This window comes from Chenopodium quinoa, unplaced genomic scaffold (genome assembly GCF_001683475.1).
Source record: "Chenopodium quinoa cultivar QQ74 unplaced genomic scaffold, ASM168347v1, whole genome shotgun sequence".
In the NCBI taxonomy this organism is placed as follows: domain Eukaryota; kingdom Viridiplantae; phylum Streptophyta; class Magnoliopsida; order Caryophyllales; family Amaranthaceae; genus Chenopodium; species Chenopodium quinoa.
The window spans coordinates 2,494,682-2,515,261 of NW_018743722.1; the positions used below are offsets into that span (position 1 = coordinate 2,494,682).

Below are 20,580 nucleotides of genomic sequence, written 5' to 3' on the forward strand. Positions count from 1 at the left end.
ATTGATAAGAGATATAATCTAAGAATGAGATTGTGTTGATGTAAAGATATAATCTATTCTTAAATAGTAAAGAGGATGCCAATAACACCGGATGACAACTGAAATTAGATTGGGTGCAATGAATTTTCGTCAAACATGGGAACACTAAACAAGCGTTGACAGTGTTCATTTTCCAGGATGACAGTAAAACGAGTTCCCTTTGACCATTACGAAATAAAAATCTTTCCAAATTATTATTATTATTATTATTATTATTAATATTGTCATTACAAATAAAAAAATTATGAATATTATGGTCACGAGTACTTTTATTGATACTATTTTTAGTGACAATTAGATATCGGTCTTATTATTATTATTATTTGTATTGGATATGTTCAAGAAATTAGGATGGATTTATTATTATTAGATATCGGATATGTTCAAGCGTTGATACTTTTCTAAAAGACAGTTTTTACGTATTTGTGGCCGATAATAGATGCGAAATAGTTTTCTTATTATTTATTACTATTATTATTTATTATTATTATTATTATTATTATTATTATTATTATTTATTATTTTTATTATTATTATTATTATTTATTATTATTATTATTATTATTATTATTATTATTATTATTATTATTATTATTATTATTATTATTATTATTATTATTATTATTATTATTATTATTATTATTAAGGCCCAGTTTTATATAAGGGTGAGCTCTGTCAGGCCCAGTTCTTTTCCATTATAGTGTGCCCAGTTTTATATGGGCCAACATTGTATAAGGTCCGATAAGGGCCAACTTTCATTGTATAAGGGGCCAAGCTTTCTTTCTTTTTATAAGATGTCTTTGTATAAGGGGCCAGCTTTCATTGTATAGACCTTATCATACATATATCAAATATTGTCATTAGTGTGTATTGTTATTGTCTACATTGTGTATGTACAAATAATACTAATTAGCTGAACAAAACAAAATCATTCCTCATTATTAATTGCAAAACAAATTGTATCTTATAGTTCTTGTAGGTTGTTGTTATATTACTTACACATTTGCCCAATAAAGTTTACTCTGAATTGCTAAAGTTCTAAAGTTATTAAAAGTAAATAACCATGTTCAGTCCCAAATTTTACTTCCCAAAAAAATACACCAAACCACCATTGATCTGCAAATGAAAATCAATTGATAGGAGGTTGAAGTAGCCGCAGAACATCTTCCCTCGATTCATTAAACTCTGACAAGAGGTCTTCACACACAACCCAAGACCTCTCAAATGTCATATCGGGAAACTGGAAGATTAGGATTGTGATTAGAAGATACAATAACAACATTACAAATTGAAAATAAATTAAAAGGCAAAACAAAGTCGAACTCACTTCGGCCATCTCCGATAACAACTTGTCAGCGTTGCGCTTAATCGCTATCAGCATATGGATTCCACGGCTATTTCTGGTTGGAATAAAAATTGGCAATTATAATGATTATTGATTATTAAGATAGAAGTTGTATGTACACCCGTAAGCAAAGGCAAAAGAACATGAATAGAAGCTTACAAGTCTCCCTGACTTTTCATATTGAGGGATGTCCTTGGCCAATTATAAATGGTTCCTGTTCGCCAATCTTTGTCCATATTCTGAAATGCAAGATCCATTGTTGCAGCTTGAAATGAAGTACTAGTTAACTTACTTACTTCTAAAATTAATAGATGCATACTAGAATTCATAAGTTTATATGCATTTTATTCCCACCAGGTGGTCTACTTTGCATTTTCTGCGAGAAGCCGCATTCGTAGTCAAAATTGAATCAATAATAAGGACCTCCTGTCTGTTAATTGAAAATGCAGCGCACCACCAGTGGTGTTCTCGAAGAGCTGGGACAAATATCTATGCAAAAGGACTTGTAATACACAGAAGTAGACCTTTGATAGAGTACATACAGTACATATATAAGCAAATAAATAGTTGCAAACTCATACCACATTGATTCTGGTTGACCCGGTTGGGTACATGTAGTGAGTGTAACTTTTTACTAACTTAATGACCTCTAGGTTCACCAGTTCTTTGACCTTTTTGGTATTGGTATGGGCCTGCAAAACCAACATCTAAAAATAATAATATGTCAGTGTGTTGGGCATACAAAACCAACATCTATCAATCAAAAGTAGGTAATGAAGGAATAAGTGGTAACTGCAAATGCGGGATCAGTCATAAATCGCCTACTGCGACCGGGGAATTTCCTCTCCCACACCTTTTCATAAACGCGTCCCGCAACCCTGACATATTATATAAGGAACACTTGTCAATGATTATAGTTATAGTTACTAACAACAAATTATATAATGAAAACAATTGAATTAAGCATCGTACCTGATCACTGACCTCCCCAAAATTATGTATCAAATGGCCACATAAAGTAAGTTTGACATAGTCAACTTTGCAATTAAAGAACGTCGGTTCATTCCTGCATCGAATCACATGAATATAAGCATCATTTACACAATGAAAGGAAACAATAAACATTTTCAACATTAAGATGATCAATTGTCAAGATTTTCAAGGCTATACATACTCATCATTTCTAATCTTTCTTGTGCTGAATGACATGTGCTCATCGAAATAATCACGCAAAGGTACCCTGAAACGACGAATACCCTTTGGCCGCCATTGATTGATATACGATACAGGTAGGGTAAGAGGCTCTGATATCTTCCTCTGTTTCCTACTGAGTTGGTGCCTCTTATTCTACACATTTGTAGTCTGTGATTCATCTTCAGAGTCATAGGTGGTAGAAGCTTCGCAATACTCAAGGCTCTTCGGGATAACGCTATCTATCCCCTTTGCTGCATCGGCTACACCTTCACTAGCCTTTGCCTTTGACAATTTGGGTAGCTCCTCTTCTGCTGTTGGAACATCCTTGTTCTCTTCACCTTCACCTTCCCCTTTTGGAACATCCTTATGAACACCACCTTCAACATCAGCATCCCCCTTTGGAACATCCTTGTTCTCAACATCAGGGATACCTTCCCCCCTATAAACATCACCTTCAACATCACCTTCCCCCCTTTGGAACATCAAATGCTGAAGCACCACCAACAACATCAGCTTCATGACTTACAACCAGGTACTTGCTTTCACTAAACTGCGAGCCCGTACTACTTAAAGGTGCATCAACCAAAGACTGGTCTACACCAAAATTTTTAACAATCGCATCAATGAATGATTGATCTAGTTCTGACTTATCACTTGTGAACTCAATGTTCATGACATGACTTGGTTGGTCAGTTGATGGTTCCTTCTCTAGCTCCTTCCCAACCTCTGGCTCGGGCTCCTTCTCAGACTTCTTCTCAAGATCCTTCTCAGCCTCCTTATGTAGTTCCTTCCCAACCTCTAGCTTAGGCTCCTTCTCAGCCTCCTTCTTAGCCTCCTTCTCTAGCTCCTTCTGATCAGGTTCCTTCTCTAGATCAGGCTCCTTCTCTAGCCTAAGCTGCTTCTCAGGCTCCTTCTCAAGTTCCTTCTCTAGCTCATGATCCTTCTCAGGCTTCTTCTCAAGATCCTTCGCAAGCTCATGCTCATTGTCATTCTCTTTCTCTTCTTTCCCTTGCTCTCCTCCTCCATTTCTTCTTCTGAAATAATATATTATTAATCATAATGACAATGTAAATTTAAAAAATGACAATAAAATGTTGCAATAGTATAAAAATATCTATTCACCATCACCCTTTTTGTTGTCCTTATTATTCCTCCTCCTCTTGTTGTTCTTCTTCTTGTTCACTTTTACCTCACTCTCTTTCTCTTTCTTGCTCTCCTCCTCCTTGTTTTCTACAAATTCATAACCAATTAAAAAAAAAATCATTTAATGAGACAATTACTGAGACACAAAGCCAATTGGAAAACATGTTTAATTTCACAAGAATATGACATTACCTAATGACTTCTTTTTCTTGTTGTCATCCTTACTTTCTTCTTCTTCTTCTTTCTTCTTCTTCTTCTTCTTCTTCTTCTTCTTCTTCTTCTTCTTCTTCTTCTTCTTCTTCTTCTCTTCTTCTCCTTCTTCTTCTTCTCCTTCTTCTCCTTCTCCTCTTCTCCTTCTTCTCCTTCTTCTTCTTCTTCTTCTTCTTCTTCTTCTTCTTCTTCTTCTTCTTCTTCTTCTTCTTCTTTTTTTTTCTTCTTCTTCTTTCTTCTTCTTCTTCTTCTTCTTCTTCTTCTTCTTCTTCTTCTTCTTCTTTGTACTCACTCTTCCTCCTTCTTCTTCAGGGTCCTCATTCAGTACTTCTTTATTACAACAAAAAATTGAAACAATTATATAACTAACTATGAACCGCTATGAACCAAACCGTACCAATAACACGAGAAAATTATGTAATTACCTCCTAGCTTCTTTTTCTTCCTTTGAAAGGAATACTCTTCTTTAACCAGAGTTCTTCTGGTTTTCACATCTATGGTAAGCCATGCCAAATCCTCATCATCAATATCAGCTACTACTTCATCCGCCTCCTTTCTTTTCACTACTACAAAAGTTGTCTTAGGTAACACCAAATGGTATTACTTTGAAGGTTAGAACCTTAACTAATTCATAAGTAACACTTTTGTAACACTTTGATATCTTGTAACACTTGATGGTAACACTTTGATATCTAGTAACACTTGATTGTAACACTTTGATAATTAGTAACACTTTATTGTAACACTTTGATAATTTGATATTAAGTAGCACTTTATTGTAACACTTTAATTTTTGGTACCAGTTGGTCATATTTAAATTTTAAATTAGGAATAATCATTTGACCGTATTACTATTATATACTTCGCATAATATTAACAGTTTAATTGTAAGCTTTACTTGTAATTAATATTTTACAACTACTAGTAGAAAAACACAAATGGATACCAAATCTAGAATAAAAAAGCCACCTTAAAAGGGTTCCAACCCGTACCTTGTAGGTTATGGACACTGGTTTTTACCAAGTATCCCCAAAATATATAGAAGACTCCACCCGTACCCCTCTTTTATCTCTCTAAGTCTTGACTCCACCATAGGCCTGGCCACTCTATCGCTCTCTCTCTCTCTCTCTGTCTCTTCTCCCTCCTCATTCACAAGTGGCGGCGATGGTGGTGGCGATAGTGAAGGTGGTCACAACGATGGTGCTTCGAATTCAAGGGTTTCAATTGGTCGTCATGGTATGATTTTCTTCAAACTTTCCCCTTTAAATTCCAAATTTTGGGCTCTTTTATATAATTACTAGTTCAAATCTTAGGTTTTGTTAAATAAAGGTTTAGATCCTAAGTGTGGTCTTACCTATGTTTTCCAGAAGTCTGGTGGTGAAACTGGTGATTGATTTAGAGTTTCAAAGAATTTGAGGGGTTTTTATTACTTTTCTCATTAACGGTTTTAATCGATTTTTGATAGCTTAGTATTTGGATATTTACTTTTTATCGTCAAACTTATGATTTGTTGATTATTGATTACTATCACAAGATTAAGTAATTTCTAATTAGTTTTACAAGGGTTTATATAGATCAGCTTTTTTAATAGTTAACAGCATTGAAATTTTGTGAATTCTGCTTGGTTTGAGGTGCTTAATCCCATCCTGTTGTCTATCCTATTCTGGCATGAGGAGAAATTAATTCAAAATGGCTATATGATTGCAAAATTAGACATTTCCATGATTGCAAAGTTAGGGGATTCAAAATGGCATGTTTTTTCTATTTTTGTTTAATCACATGTTTTTAAGGATAGTAATGGTAATTGGTAAGTTCCATGGAATAATTATAGGTGCATGGAGAAGATGAATGGTCGTTTGGGTATTGTGAACAAGGAACTGGAGTCTTTAGCTGCCCTGCTACAAAAAACCCCATGTATACATACCATGAAAAAATTGTTCTTGGACAAACCAACCTTTCTGTCTCCAAGGTTAATCAGATCTTGAGGGAACTGAGTTAGAGAGTGGCTAGGGGAATCCTATGATTTGCTCGCACGAAATTGCAATCAATTCTGTGATGATTTATGTGAAAGGTTTGGTGTTCCAAAACTTCCAGTTATAGTATAGTATCATTGCTACCTTGCTTTAATTATAACTAATTGTAATTAATTTAATAGCCCTTGTGTTAATTGCATTTATTACTGTCACGAGTTGACTTTTACATTCATAAGATTGTGCTCTTTTGGTATGTGATCACCGAATTGAGCCGAGGCTCCAAATCTGTACTTTAGAGCTATATTAATATTTTACCATTTTTTAATGTAGTGCATTAAATTATCTGGCATCATATAATGATAACATCAAGAGGTGCATTTCCGATGTCAGATTAACTTTTGCATGCTAATAGCAATCTATATTTACGCTGGTTGGCACAATGATATATTTGCTAAGCAAATTAGCTATTGTTATAGCCCTTCCAAATTGTAAGTGTGCAAGTTGCCGCGAGACATAAACAAATAACACTACTACAAAAATAACCAAAGAAACCTACTAAAAGAGACCTGTTCTGTGGGACAACTGGTTTCTTACATTAATAAGACCTGATATTACAAGTAGCAGGTCTCTTATGTCAAAATTAATGGCAGGAAAAAAATAAAGAGACCTGCTGTTATCGTCAACAGGTCTCTTTTATATTTTATATTTTTTAATTTAAATATACTAGAATCCAACCACCTTATTAAGGATAGAAAAATCAACCCACATCTGTCAAAAAAAAAAAAAATCAACTCATTCTCACCAGAGCACCTTTCACCCTCGACTCACTGTCCCCTCTGTCGTCGCCCACACCGCCGCCCACAGACACTTAACACTACCCTCTGGTTCTCCTCTCTACTGTCAGTACGGTTCTCCCGTCACTTGAAGTTGCTTTCCGGCGTAACCTCGAAGATTAAACTCCGGCGAGTTCCACATCCACGCGACTTTAATCTCCGGAAACTTCCCCATTCATCGCGACCCTAACCTCCGGCGACTGCTGACTCCACCCTTCCCTTCCTACACTCGGAGCTCCCCTCACCCTAAGGTACCATCAATATCCTTTTTCTCCATATTAATTTTTTTTCTAGGGTTTATCGGCTTGACATTTGCACTCCTCTTACAATGTCTGGGCTTCGTTAATTTACAATTAAGGATAAGAAGCAAAATTTTATGTTAAAGATAGCAATCATACACCCAGATTTTGGTATTAGTAATTTTTCAATTTTTATAATCAATTGTTTGTTGTTATTAAATTTTGATTTCTATACAAGTATGTCATTTTAATTTATCTACTACTAAATTTTTTGAATGATCATATTTTTGTGATTTTGGGTGCGTGAAATTATAATGGAATGAAGTCTAATTTATGTTGTATTTATGAAAAATTGCCAAATTGAGTGAAAAAGTGAGTAGTTTTATGAATTAGATCTTCAAAGATTAAGACACTTGAGCATTGGCAATCTGACTTGCATTTTTCTAGCTGCAGTTGCTGTTACATTAGTCTTATAATCATATTCTTAGGTCAAAGGAACATTGTGTAATGGAATTTGATGAATGACTTCAAATAACAATATCATGTTTTTGAAGTTTGGACCTTGTATTTGCATATTATGTGTAGAGAGATTAAAGAGGTTGTGATGAAATCCAAACGAGGTACAAGCAATGAAGACAATTTAATATTTTATCATTGCAAATCCCTATCTCTAATGAGAAGGGTGAAGTTAAACTAACCTCCCCTGCTACACCTGTTTGATTTTTGGTCTTTTCGTCTTTTTTTTTTTTTGGTAAGTAAAGAATTTTATTATCAAAAGTAAAGAGTTACTACCCATAAAAGTAGCAACTACAAGAAATGAAAGTGCAGTACATGCCCTCTGGGCCAAAGAAGCAACAAAACCAAAGCCCAAAGGCAAAACAAAGATAACAACTACGGAATCTCTAACTCCCAAAGGGAGAGAAAACCAGAGCTACATCCAAAAGTGGGTAAAAACCCATACATCCAAAGATATCAAATAAGGTGAATATAAAAAAGCATCAGCTTAGCTTGAAAGCATACACCATCCGCCAGCATCATCATAAAAACAGCTTGATAACAACACCACAGTCAGCCTGCCAGGACAGAACAATAGCATGCATGCACTACAAACCAGGATAAAAGATCGCAGCCATGAACCATCATCTAGCAGCACAAAACATAAGGAGGCTCAAGCAAGACAGAGAATACGATGCTACGACAAAGGTAGATCAACAGCTATCACAATGGAAGAGGGAAGAGAAGGAGTCCTGGCAGAAACAGCAAACAAGGTAGCAATAGGAATACCACCCACCATACAATCCAAGCCCTCAACTAGCACCTCATGCTAGAAGACAGCACGAAAAATAAGGCCTCAACCTACTACCCACCAAGCAAGCTAAATATCCAAGACTCACCCATGACAACCAACTTCCACCATGCCAAGACAACAACAGAAAAAACACACCACCACCAGCATCACCATAAAGAACAGCTTGATAACAACCCCATCATCAGCTTGCCAGGATAGAACAATAGCATACATGCAGTACAAACCAGAGCAAAAGATCGCAGCCATGAACCATCATCCAGCAGCACAACCATAAGGAGGCTCAAGCAGAATAAAGAAACATAAGATGCCACGGCAATGGTAAAGCAACATTACCATAACAGAGGAGGCATAAGAAGGAGACCTGTTAGAAGCAGCAAGCAAGGAAGTAATAGGAACACCACCCACCATACAATCCTGGTTATCAACTAGCACCTCATGCTAGAGAACAACACTAAAAATAGGGCCTCAACCCACTACACACCAAGCAAGCTAGAGTAACCAAGATTCACCCATGATGACCAACCTCCACCACACCAAAGTAATAACAAAGCAAATACTATCCAATAGCATCAACATAACTTGATACCAACCCTGTAGACACCCTGCCAGAACAGAACTATATCATACATGCAGTACAAACCAGAACAAAGGATCGTAGCCATGAACTATCAGCCAGCAACACAGACACAAGGAGGCTCAAGTACAACAAATTAGCAAAAGATGCATAGATAGATATAGAACAACATCCACCACAGCATGACCAAGACTCAACCATACAACCAACCTCCACCAAATAAAACAAAGAAACAATTTCTACCTGCATCACCATAAAATCCGCTTGATAACAACCCCATAAACAGTCTGCTAGGACAGAACAATAGAATACATGAAGTATAGCCCCGGACAAAGGATCGCAGCCATGAACCATCAGCCAGCAATACAATCACAAGGAGGCTCAAGCAAAGCATGAAGCATAGGATGTCGAGACAGAAAAAAGAGCAACAACTACCACAATGAAAGAGGCATGAAAAGGAGTCCAGGCAGAAGCAAGAAACATGGTAGCAATAGGAAAACCACCCAACATACAACACATGCCATCAGCTAGCACCTCATGCTAGGACAACAATAAAAAAATAGGGCCTCATCCCACTACACACCAAGCAAGCTAATACCAAAACTCAACTATGACAACCAACCTCCAGCAACTATCCACCATCAATAGGCATAATCATAAAATCACGGCTAAATAACAACCCGGAAACTAATTTTCTTGGACAACGGCATGGCAAGCATACAATACAAACCAGGACAAAGAATCGCTACCATGGACCGTCAACCAACAATACTAATCACTAGGAAGCTTAAACTGAAAAAGCAATACAATATGCCTAGATAGTAGTTACAACCAAAGAAGCATTCCCAAAATACACAAAGATAACCAAAAGGAAGTAGAAAACAAAATCAACCTTCCTTTTACAGATGGAGAACAATAGGGAATACCTCAACCTCTACAAATATGCAATTCAAGAAGGCTGCCACCAACCCTCGAGTTCACCCTCCAACCTGAAAAAGAGAACCCAGGAAACATAGCAGCCTCTAGCAATAACACGCCAGCCAGGTAGGAAACCCACCCACCCGCAAACAAACCCAAACACAGAAAATCAAGGGCTGAATCGCAGCCCCAACAGCCTTGAATCAGCCTAATAAACACCCATTTCAGCGATGCCCAGCAACCGAAAAAAAAAACAGAGCATAGCCCCGTCAACAAAACACTACTCAAGGGTTGAAGACAACCACTGAACTGGACCCGTCACCAGCAACAAAGACCAGACACAGCCACCGGTAAACTAGCCCGAAAATCAACAACATACTTTGAGCAAGAACCCAGAAAATCGAGGGTTCGAATTATCCCCAAACACCCAGAATCAGCCTCACGAATGAGCTTCCAGCGAATACCAGCTACTGGGAAAAGGATACGACTCAAACCATCGCCCAGCTACCAACCGGAATCAGCCTAGCAAATGAAAAATCGACACTTTCAAACACAATCCGGCTGCTGGGAAAGAATAGCATGAAACACCGCTCAGCCGCCACGCCAACAAGAACAACCACCGGAACACCGAACTTAGACCCTTCTTCAATCGAGCAAAGAACCCAGAAAATCGAAGAAGGAACCAAAAACTTCGCAGCACCGTCCAGCAGCTTTGTTTGATTTAGAAATCAAACCCCAAAAACTCAGAAACAACCCAGCAAGAGAAAAATTAAAACTTTAAGCACAACCCGACCAAAACAGCCGCCGCTTCTTCAACCTTGAATGAAGGTCGAATAACAGACCTAAGTTCCAAAAGCCCTTAGGGTTTGTATTTTGACATTGAAGAACAAGAAAAAAGCTTCTCAATCTAACCCTTTGAAGAAAGAATCCGATGAAGGCAACCACCGGGACCCTTCTTCAAAGGGCTAGAGAGAAGCTAGAGTTTCTCTCTCTAGAACAAAACCCTGGTCTTTTCGTCTTTTCGAATATCTAACTTGACTAATATATGGAGTAATATGTCCATTTAATGTGTAAGTTTTGCTAACCTTCTTTGCTTATTATAATCACGTCAGTAATTTTCTGTCATGGTTTTGTTATGCTCACTGCCTATATTTCCTTATTTAGGCTGTATACACTCAATTTTATAAACAAAAATGCATATGTGCCATGCTTTTGGGATTAAAAAACAAATCTCATTGATTTTTATAAGTTATAAGTTAACCTTTGTCTTGTTTAAATCTTTATGTTATATTGTTGTGTGTCTAAGTCATCTCTATATTTCTATTTTTTATTTGTTTATCTTTGTCTTATGCCTTCCTTTGTTGTGTTTATATATATTTGATCAGCTCATATTTTGTCTACTAGTTAGGTAAGCTTGCTAAGTTATAAGTGGAATTAGATTTTTAGTAATTTACTCATCTAGATAATCATCAATTTAAAGAGGTTTGTAAAAAAAGATTAGAATTTTCTCATTACTCTCTCATATTGAAATTTAGGCATCTAGAACATTAGAATGAGTCATAATAATACTCCGTATAATATAAGAGCTTATTTATATGGTAAAATTAAAGTCCTAAAAACCTTAATAGTATAGCATGTCTAAAGCATTAATGTTTTCATCTCTAATTGAAAATCCAACGTCCATGTTGAATCAAACCTCCCACTACTAAGAATTTATTTTTCAATGTTAGCATAGAGGATAGAAATATGATATAGCTTAGTGAAAGAGCTTGTTTCTACTCTATGTATGTCCATTTCTGTCAAATTAAAATTATTAAGATAAATATAATTAATATAACAAAGTTAGTTAAAGAGCATGTTCTCACTCTACTATGCATTAAGTTATTAAATTGTTTGCCTACGACTCAACAAGTATGATAATTGCTAAATTTGTCAACAATAGTTTCATATTTGCTAACTGACTTTTAAACTAATAATGAAAGCTCATTTGATGTCCCAATTTAAAGTATTTATAGGGAACTGAGTCTCTAGTGTCTCCTTGTTCTTACTAACCAAATATTGCTTTGATGTTGAACACACATTGCATAATAACTGGGTTATGCAGTTTCTTCCTTCCTTTGTGTTACTGCTTCAACTACTCTTACATTAGGCCACATGTCATACTGCATTGAATTAAGCATAGTTTAGATGCAATTGTGGAGCTGCAAAGCTGGTGGAAATACGTTTTGGAGTACGAAAGGAGAAAGAAGCAGCAGTTATTCATCATCATATCCATGGATTTATCTGTCGTCAAATAGCAAATAGCAATTAAAGAGAGATAGGATGCCATTACTGTTCAAGTAAGATTAATTCCTTCACGGGTCATCTGTTGCTCTACGAAGAAGCTTTTAACTACTTATAATAGTTTAACGAGTTTAGTTTATATATTTTAGGGGAAATTAGAGTATTTTTAGATATTTTTGTATAGTATTTCCGAAGGTTACATTTGAATTATTATTAATGAATGTTTGTAAAAGTTTTTATCAACTTTTGTTCAATAATATAATTTCATGAACATTATATGATTATGGAGTAAATATTTAGAGTATATAGCATTGCAAATACAAGTACAGAAAACAATACTGAATAGGTACCTACATAAACAAATACCGTAGGGTATCAAATTTAGGTATTTTTTTTTTAAAAAAATAAAGAGATAAGAGACCTGGTATCTCTCTTAATAGGTGTCTTAGATGTACTTAAGAAACCTGTTGGGAAAGATAACAGGTCTCTTAGATTTCATCAATTTAAAAACTAATATGGCCAAAGAGACCTGTTATCTCACTTATGAGATCTCTTAAAAAATGCAAAGAAACCTGATCAGTAGAACAGGTCTCTTTGGCAAAGAGACCTGTGAGCTAGAGACCTCCTCTAATAAGGTCTCTTAAGCCTATTATAACAGGTCTCTTTGGGCATTTTTGTAGTAGTGTAAAGATATCATGTCATACATGTTTCTAACTTCAATAAATGTGTCTTCCATCACACACATTGCAGCTATTCAAGATTAATAAAGCAAAGTGTGAGATAAATTAATCTTTCTAATAGTCTAAGTCTGAGGTATACACGCAATTCCAAACACAACATATATGCAAAAAGCTTTATTAATATTTGCATTGCATGTATATGAGTATTAGAGAATTATCTCATCAGACTTGATTATTAGCTGACCAGATAGACTAAGATTGCTTTCGGTTGAGTGAAACTTATTTTTCTTATTTGTCTTTGGTTAAGACCATATTAAAACTATATAAACCTTTTTGCCTTTGTAAATTTGGTAATTTGAATTGGTTCAGGACTCTTGGATATTTTGACATTGATTCCCATTGCTTCTAGATAAGAGTGCAAGGAATTAGGTGATATATGACTTTGATATATTTACCATGCATTCTTGCTTGAAATGAACTAATTGCAGTGCTTCAAGTAGCTGAAATAGTTAAGTAGTTTTACGGAAATTGAAAACATTGTAAGCTTCAGTATGGCATGATCCTAAATGTAATTATTGTTCTTATACATAATATTGATGTTGCGATCATCTCTGATTTTATTGTTGTTTATATCATCTTTTAGTTTCTGGCAGCCATAGTGCAGTCGTTGTATGTAGGATTTTGAATACTTTAAGCTTGAACAACCTAACTTAGTTTATATTGACATGAACACAGGCTAATTTACAAAATGAAAATGCCTCAACCCCACCACCTGTTGTACTTATAGTCTCATATTCATTCTGCAGTCTTGTGTGTTCTTCTTTGTAGGAAGCAAGATCTAGATGGGAGATTATAGCATAGTCTCCCATGTATACAACAAATTTTCATCCTTCATATGATCAGCTTATTTTTACAATGAGCAAGGTAACTGTATATTTTAATGACATGAGCTAAACATAGTATTTATGACATTAGTGACATAACACCTGTAGCAATAGCACATCAGTCTCATTATATCAGTTAAGATACATGTCTGACATAGATCAACAAACCGATAGTAGCAACTTATAGCTGCTAGTCTTCCTATGCTAGGTTTCTAGCTCATGTCTTCTTAGTTTCGCCTCTGAACTAGATCCCCCTCCCCTTCCATTTCTGATCACACATCCACCACCCTTAATAGAAAATAAATTATGATCATTTTCCTCATGTATACTCTAGAGAACAAGAGAAAAATGAGTTAATGGTTAATACATTATCTTTTACAAAGCACTAACTCATATTATTATGTTATTTCATTTTTGTTCTAGTTGTCTGATGTATGATGCTTTCACACATACATAGGATCAAAAGGATCAAGATGAAGGATTGCTTCGGAAAGTAATGATGCCACAAGAAGCGTGCTTACATATACAAGATCGAGATAAACTTTTTTTCTTTTACTCCCGGGAGTGAAAACTTCGGAGCTTTCAGCTAACTATAACCGCTGCTGTTGTCACGTACTATTATTGGCTTACTGCTGTATTGCTGCTACTACTGCTTACTGCCGGTTTTGGCTGCTATTGTTGTTTGCTGCCACTGGTGGCTACTACTATTGTTTGCTGCCACTGTTGGCTGCTACTGCTGTTTGCTGCCACTGCTATCTGCTATTGCTGTTTGCTGCTACATACTGCCGTCTGCTGGTATATATTGATATCCGATTTGTAGGTACTATTATTGGTGCTGTCGTTCTGCCACTTAGCTTTTGCTATCATACGGCTATCGCGTTGACTATTTTTGGAAAATTTGGAGCTTTTTCTTATTTCGTCCCTTTTTCCAAGCTAGAAACCAAAGCTGTCTTTCTTTTGTTTTGATTATTATATTGTTTGACCAAACATAAAATTGGTGTTTATGGATAATTTTTTGTAAGAATTATGAAATTATTTCATTCAAATTATTGTTTATCATATACGTTAATTTCTCATTCATGGTTACGTTGTTGTACAAATTTATATTATGTATTATTTTTAAACAACAACAATAACCACAACAACAACAACAATAAAAAAAATTGTTACATTTGTTTGCAAAAAAAAAAAAAGTTTAAAAAAAGTGATACATAATGTCGAATAAAGTGCTACCATATGTCTCAAAAAATGATTAAAAAATGTTACCTAATATTCAATAAGGTGTTACATTAGTTCAAAAAGTGATACATAATGTCGGATTAAGTGCTACTATATGATTGAAAAATGTTACAAAAGATAAATAAGTGTTACCTAAGAAATAAAATGTAACACTTGAAAAATGATACTAATAATATAAAAAGTGTTACATAAGAGGGTTTATAGTAGCACTTTTGAGAGTGTTACCATACGTCACCCAAAGTGTTACATAACACCTTAAGTAACATGGGCGGAAGTATCACCCAATAAAATGTTACCTATTGTCTATAATAACACTTTTACCACTTTATGTAACATTTTTTGGGTGTTACTTAAGGTTAGTTTTGTACTAGTGTTTCCTTTTAGCTGGAAAACATTCCTTTGCCTTCAACGGGTGACCAACATCCCCACCATATGAAACGTCCGGACACTATCCAAAGTTAAAAATAAATAAATAATATTTATACAACTATAATATTGTAGCTATTTAACAAAACAAATATTCCAATTACCCCCTTTTTTCCAAAGTCACCCGTTGGGAAACGATCTTCTTTACAAGCTTTGCTCATCTCCTTTGTACTCCATACTTTTAACCTCGGAAACTCATTCCATTCTAGTGGAATTCTGTTCAGTCTATCAAGATACAACAACTGCTTTTACATAAACAAACATCAACATCAGCTTTATGACTTGTAAATGAATGAAAAAAGGTTTACATTCAGATATTTTAGAGGTGTCAACTTACCGACAGAAATAAAGTACACCCACCACTTCCATGGGCAAAACCATTGTTATAAAACCTTTTAGCAAAGCTTTCCATCGCATGTAATAACTCATCCAAAATGAGAGAGCACCAGTTATACAGTTTAGCACTGCTTGCAACTGCAGCTGCATGCAGATGTTTCTTCTTCATGCGATGACAAGTTGTCGAACAGAGTGTATTCAACATCAGTAACACAAAAAGCTGCCGAAACTCGTCCTCATCAGTACATGGAGCCTCCAAAGCTTCAATCAAAGTCTTCCTTGTTATCCCTTCTGTCCTAGAATTGTAAATGGTGCGGTACTTTATCCACAAACTGTCCTCTACCTCCTGACCAACTACCTTCGTTGGTACCGGTCTCAGTCCGTGAGGTAGGCCCAGAACCCAATGCACCTGAATAGAAGAAAAAGGGTAAACCATCCCATCTGTTGTGCGAAGGCACTTCTTATCAACATCTACCCGAGTACATAGCCAGTATGCCAACTATCGAGGTAACCTCTTCCCAACAGCATAAAATAATATGCCAAAACCCATATCTCTGACTATTCGAGTCTTTGTTTCATCAAATTTGCCTAATACCCTCCCAAATGTCTCAAGAGGGCAATTCTCATTCATTGACTGCAAAATAAAGGCAGAATTTCATTAACGTCTCACATTAATGCTTCAAAACAAAACAACAATTTTCTCAATAAACATACAATCTTCTCGTATTGTTGGAACGTTTCGGTAACTTTCCCAGCCTCCTTTAGCCTACCGCCTACACTTTTAGAATTATCCTTCTGCAAACAAAAATAATAAGAAACAATCATCAGAATACTTTATACAACTGATATCAACCAAAATGAACTAAATAAGACCACATACAAAGCAAACTCATAAAAATACCATGTAAACAATCAAATTAATGTCTTTTATCACGCTCTTCGGCTTCACCATCTTAGCCTTCCCCTTGGCCTTCCCCTTGGCCTTTACCTACATTGGTAAACAAAACAAATATAGATAATCATTGGAAAAACAACAGTATAGTTAGTGTGTCTAAATTTAGGTAAAAGAAACTTTACCCCTCTATGAATTTTACTACTTGAACATTCTTCTTCTTCTTCACTATCATCCGCAGAATACGTTTTAGATGAAGGTTCCTCTTCTAAGTTAGAATCAAAAGGTGTATCATCACCACCTCTTCTCTCACCTCTCACAACCCTTCTCCCAACACCACCCCAGCCTCTACTAAGACGCCCAACAATACCACCTCTCACTACACTACCACCTCTCCCACCTCTCCAACCTCCTCTCACAGCACTCCCACTTCTCACTCTCACAACACTCCTACCTCTCACAACACTACCACCTCTCCCACCTGCAACAAACAACAACAAGAACCAACATGATAATCAGAACAATCAGAATTAATTTAGACTAAAAAAACCATTAACTAAAGCTGCCATTACTTTGATCTCAATCATTGTTGAAACCCTAACACAATCATAATCACTACAACCTAACTTATTAGCTACAGGGAGGAGCAAACCTAACCTCATTCACTACTTCAGGGCATGCTTAAACATCATAAACAACAACATCAGTGCCATAATTTCAATAATGAGCCAAGAAATGCCATATTAACACCTATTACTTATTAGAATTCTTGTCATTTATATTAATAATACAGTCATATTACAACCACAATTAAAATCTATATTACTTGCTAATAGAATTCTTGTCATTTATATTTTTATAAAAGTCTTATTAAAATCTATATTACTTATTACTAATTTAGGAGTAAATACCCTAATTAAAAAATTATCACAAACCTAATCACAAATTATCACGAAACCCTAAATTCTGCTAATTTTTTGTTGACATTTCAAGTAAAAAGCAACTAAATTGTTATATAAAACCGAAATTTAGTACAAACTTAGGTCATACAACAACCTGAATTTAGTACAACTGCAAAAATATCAACAACGAAACCTAAGAACATACAACAACCTAAATTTCAAAATTAGTAATTTCAAATTTTCAAAATTTATAAAACGTATTAGCTTGAAATTTGCTAACCAAGAAAGTCACATGCAATTGTAACAGTAATTACATAATCATTCAGAGACTCACCTCGACACATCATTTTTCGTCGATCAATTGCGCACGAAATTCTCTGAAATTTTCTTTCGTCGAAGAACTTTTGATCAAAAATCACTTCCCCCAACAATTCACAAGGTCTTCTTTAGAATTGAAGGACTTCAATTTCTCAACGATATCCAGATTATCAGAGAAGAGATGAGAAAATGAACAGCTTTACAGAGCTCGCTTCAGAGAAGAGAGAGAGTAGAGCAAAGGAAAAGCGGGAATTGAACCAACGGGAAACGAGGGAGGCATATTATATATTAGTATTTTAATACGTATACAACAGTAGCAATACATACATCTTAAGTTGAAGCCCATACAAAAATACCAAAACACCCTCGTGCTGGGAAATTTAACCCCAACAAATTGCTTGGCTGAGACCGACTTTCGCAAAGATCGACTCATTTACAATACACCTGATAATTCATAAATTTTTCTAATTTCAATCCAAGAAATGATTTGTAATTTTACTAAAGTATCCAAATGGCTAATACTAATAATAATAAAAAAAAAAAAAGTCAAATGTGTTAATTATTCAAAGTAACGAGACAAATCAACAATATTCAACATTACCCCGTTTGCTTAGATGTTAGATCTAACTCATCACACACTTGCACACCAATCTCACAAAACCAAAATTAAAAAAAAAAAAAAAAATCATTGTGCAGAGTTGCAGACAGACAAACCGACGCCGGCTTCATTTCCTCTCTTCACTCACCAAAACAAACAGAGAGAAAAAAACCGGGCTCACCAGATTCACATCTGCACGATCCATCCTCTTCCTCCGCCTACCACCAACAATGGCGAAACTCCACCATCTCCTCTCTCTCTCTCTCCTCCTCCTCACCCTCATCCCTCTCTCAATCGCCGAGATCAAAACCCTCAAAATCATCTCCGACTCTCGCCCTATGATTCTCTTCGAGAAATTCGGCTTCACTCACACGGGCCGTGTTAACGTTGCCGTGTCTTCCGTCTCTGTTACCTCCAATCTCTCTCCTCCTGAGCCTTCTCGTCTTGGTTTCTTCCTCCTTTCTGAAGAATCCCTTCTTCAAGTTCTTCTTGAGATCCAGCAAAACCCATCCTTTTGTGTTCTTGATTCTCAGTATACAACTCATTTGTTTACTTTTCGAGATCTTTCTCCTCCTCCTGCTTCTTCGTTTAATCAATCTTACCCTGTTAGTATTCCCAATGAATACAGTCTGTTCTTCGCTAATTGTAACCCAGAAAGCTCGGTTACCATGACTGTTCATACTGAGATGTATAATGTGGAGTTTAATGGGGTCAAGGATTATCTTCCTGCAGGTCAAACTCAATTACCCTCTTTGTATTTTCTGTTTTCAATTGTTTATTTTGTGTTTTTGGGGTATTGGGTTGTTGCTTGTTTGAAGAATAAGAAATCTGTTCATAGAATTCATCTTTTGATGTCTGGATTGTTGGTTATGAAAGCATTGAATTTGATCTGTGCTGCTGAGGATAAACATTATGTTAAGGTTACCGGATCGCCGCACGGTTGGGACGTGCTGTTTTATATGTTTCAGTTTCTTAGGGTTGTGTTGTTGTTTACTGTGATTGTGTTGGTTGGTACTGGGTGGTCGTTTTTGAAGCCTTTCTTGCAGGAGAAGGAGAAGAAGGTGCTTATGATTGTGATCCCACTTCAGGTTTTAGCTAATGTGGCTTCTATTGTGATTGGCGAAACCGGGCCTTTTATTAAGGATTGGGTTACATGGAATCAGGTGTTTTTGTTGGTTGATATTATATGTTGTTGTGCGATTATCTTCCCTATTGTGTGGTCAATTCGATCTTTGAGGGAGACGTCGAAGACAGATGGGAAAGCTGCTAGGAATTTGTCTAAGTTGACCTTGTTTAGGCAATTCTATATTGTTGTTATCGGGTATTTGTATTTCACTAGGATTGTCGTGTTTGCACTGAGAACCATCTCTGCGTACAAGTATCAGTGGGTGAGCAATGCAGCTGAGGAAATTGCTAGTCTGGTGTTCTATGTGATCATGTTTTACATGTTTAGGCCGGTTGAGAGAAACGAGTATTTTGCCCTTGATGACGATGAAGAAGAAGCTGCTGAGATGGCTCTTCGTGATGAGGAGTTTGAGCTTTAGAAATAAGGCCAAACTCAACTCACGATTTGATGCCTTTTTTTGAGACTTTATTAATGCGGCTTGAGAGCTTGCTAACTACTCTGATGTTTTGGGCTCAAAACTGCTTAACACAGGTCTGCAGTTGCTTCTTCAGTTTTATGCTGGCTCTTTTTTTTTTTTTTTTTTTTTTTTTTTTTTTTTTTTTTTTTTTTTTTACCTTTAAGAATTTTATATCCAAGTAGTGGTTGTAATTCTCCTTAAACACAGTTTAATGTTGCCTTGTAATATTAATACATTTCAGTACATTTTTATATACTTAACAAGCCAATGTTAAAATCAATTCATGCAACATATTGCTATCTGTATCAGTATCAGTCTTTTTTCTCTTCTATTGATATGTTCACTCTTACTAGTTTACCTTCACTATTTCTGCATCTTGTCTTTTTGTTATAATTCGTGCTTCTATACTTTGTTTTGTTCTGTCTATAAATATGCTTTTGATGTTAGTGTTCAAACCAAAGATTGCCATTCACTTAACAAGCATCAATGTCCTTATTGGCTATTTCTGAGTGGGACCAGTTAGTTTAATTAGTTATATGGAGTCAAGGAAGTGAGAATGTTACCACCACCACCACCACCACCAAACAACCTCTTGTCTTCTTGGAAGGATTTGGGAGAGAATGGTTCATATGCTTGAGCTTTGCTCAGTTAGCATCTAGACT

The 20,580-nt window shown here is 35.8% G+C and overlaps 2 protein-coding genes and 1 long non-coding RNA gene across 3 annotated transcripts; 2 read left to right on the forward strand and 1 right to left on the reverse strand.

The window, feature by feature from the left end:
- Positions 1-2,731: 2,731 nt before the first annotated feature.
- Positions 2,732-4,800, reverse strand: LOC110684597 (splicing regulatory glutamine/lysine-rich protein 1-like). Its single transcript, XM_021861034.1, has 5 exons — positions 4,794-4,800; positions 4,357-4,494; positions 3,768-3,808; positions 3,162-3,542; positions 2,732-3,067 (listed from the first exon to the last, which is right to left on the reverse strand). The coding sequence occupies exons 1-5, from the start codon at positions 4,798-4,800 to the stop codon at positions 2,732-2,734; spliced, it is 903 nt and encodes a 300-aa protein (XP_021716726.1).
- Positions 4,801-4,924: 124 nt separating this feature from the next.
- Positions 4,925-6,229, forward strand: LOC110684577. The gene is made up of 2 exons (XR_002503786.1): positions 4,925-5,167; positions 5,763-6,229. It is a non-coding gene; the product is annotated as an uncharacterized LOC110684577 (long non-coding RNA).
- Positions 6,230-18,119: 11,890 nt separating this feature from the next.
- Positions 18,120-20,226, forward strand: LOC110684578 (protein GPR107-like). The gene has a single exon (XM_021861016.1). The coding sequence runs from the start codon at positions 18,566-18,568 to the stop codon at positions 19,877-19,879; it is 1,314 nt and encodes a 437-aa protein (XP_021716708.1). The 5' UTR covers positions 18,120-18,565; the 3' UTR covers positions 19,880-20,226.
- The last annotated feature ends 354 nt before the right edge of the window (positions 20,227-20,580 follow it).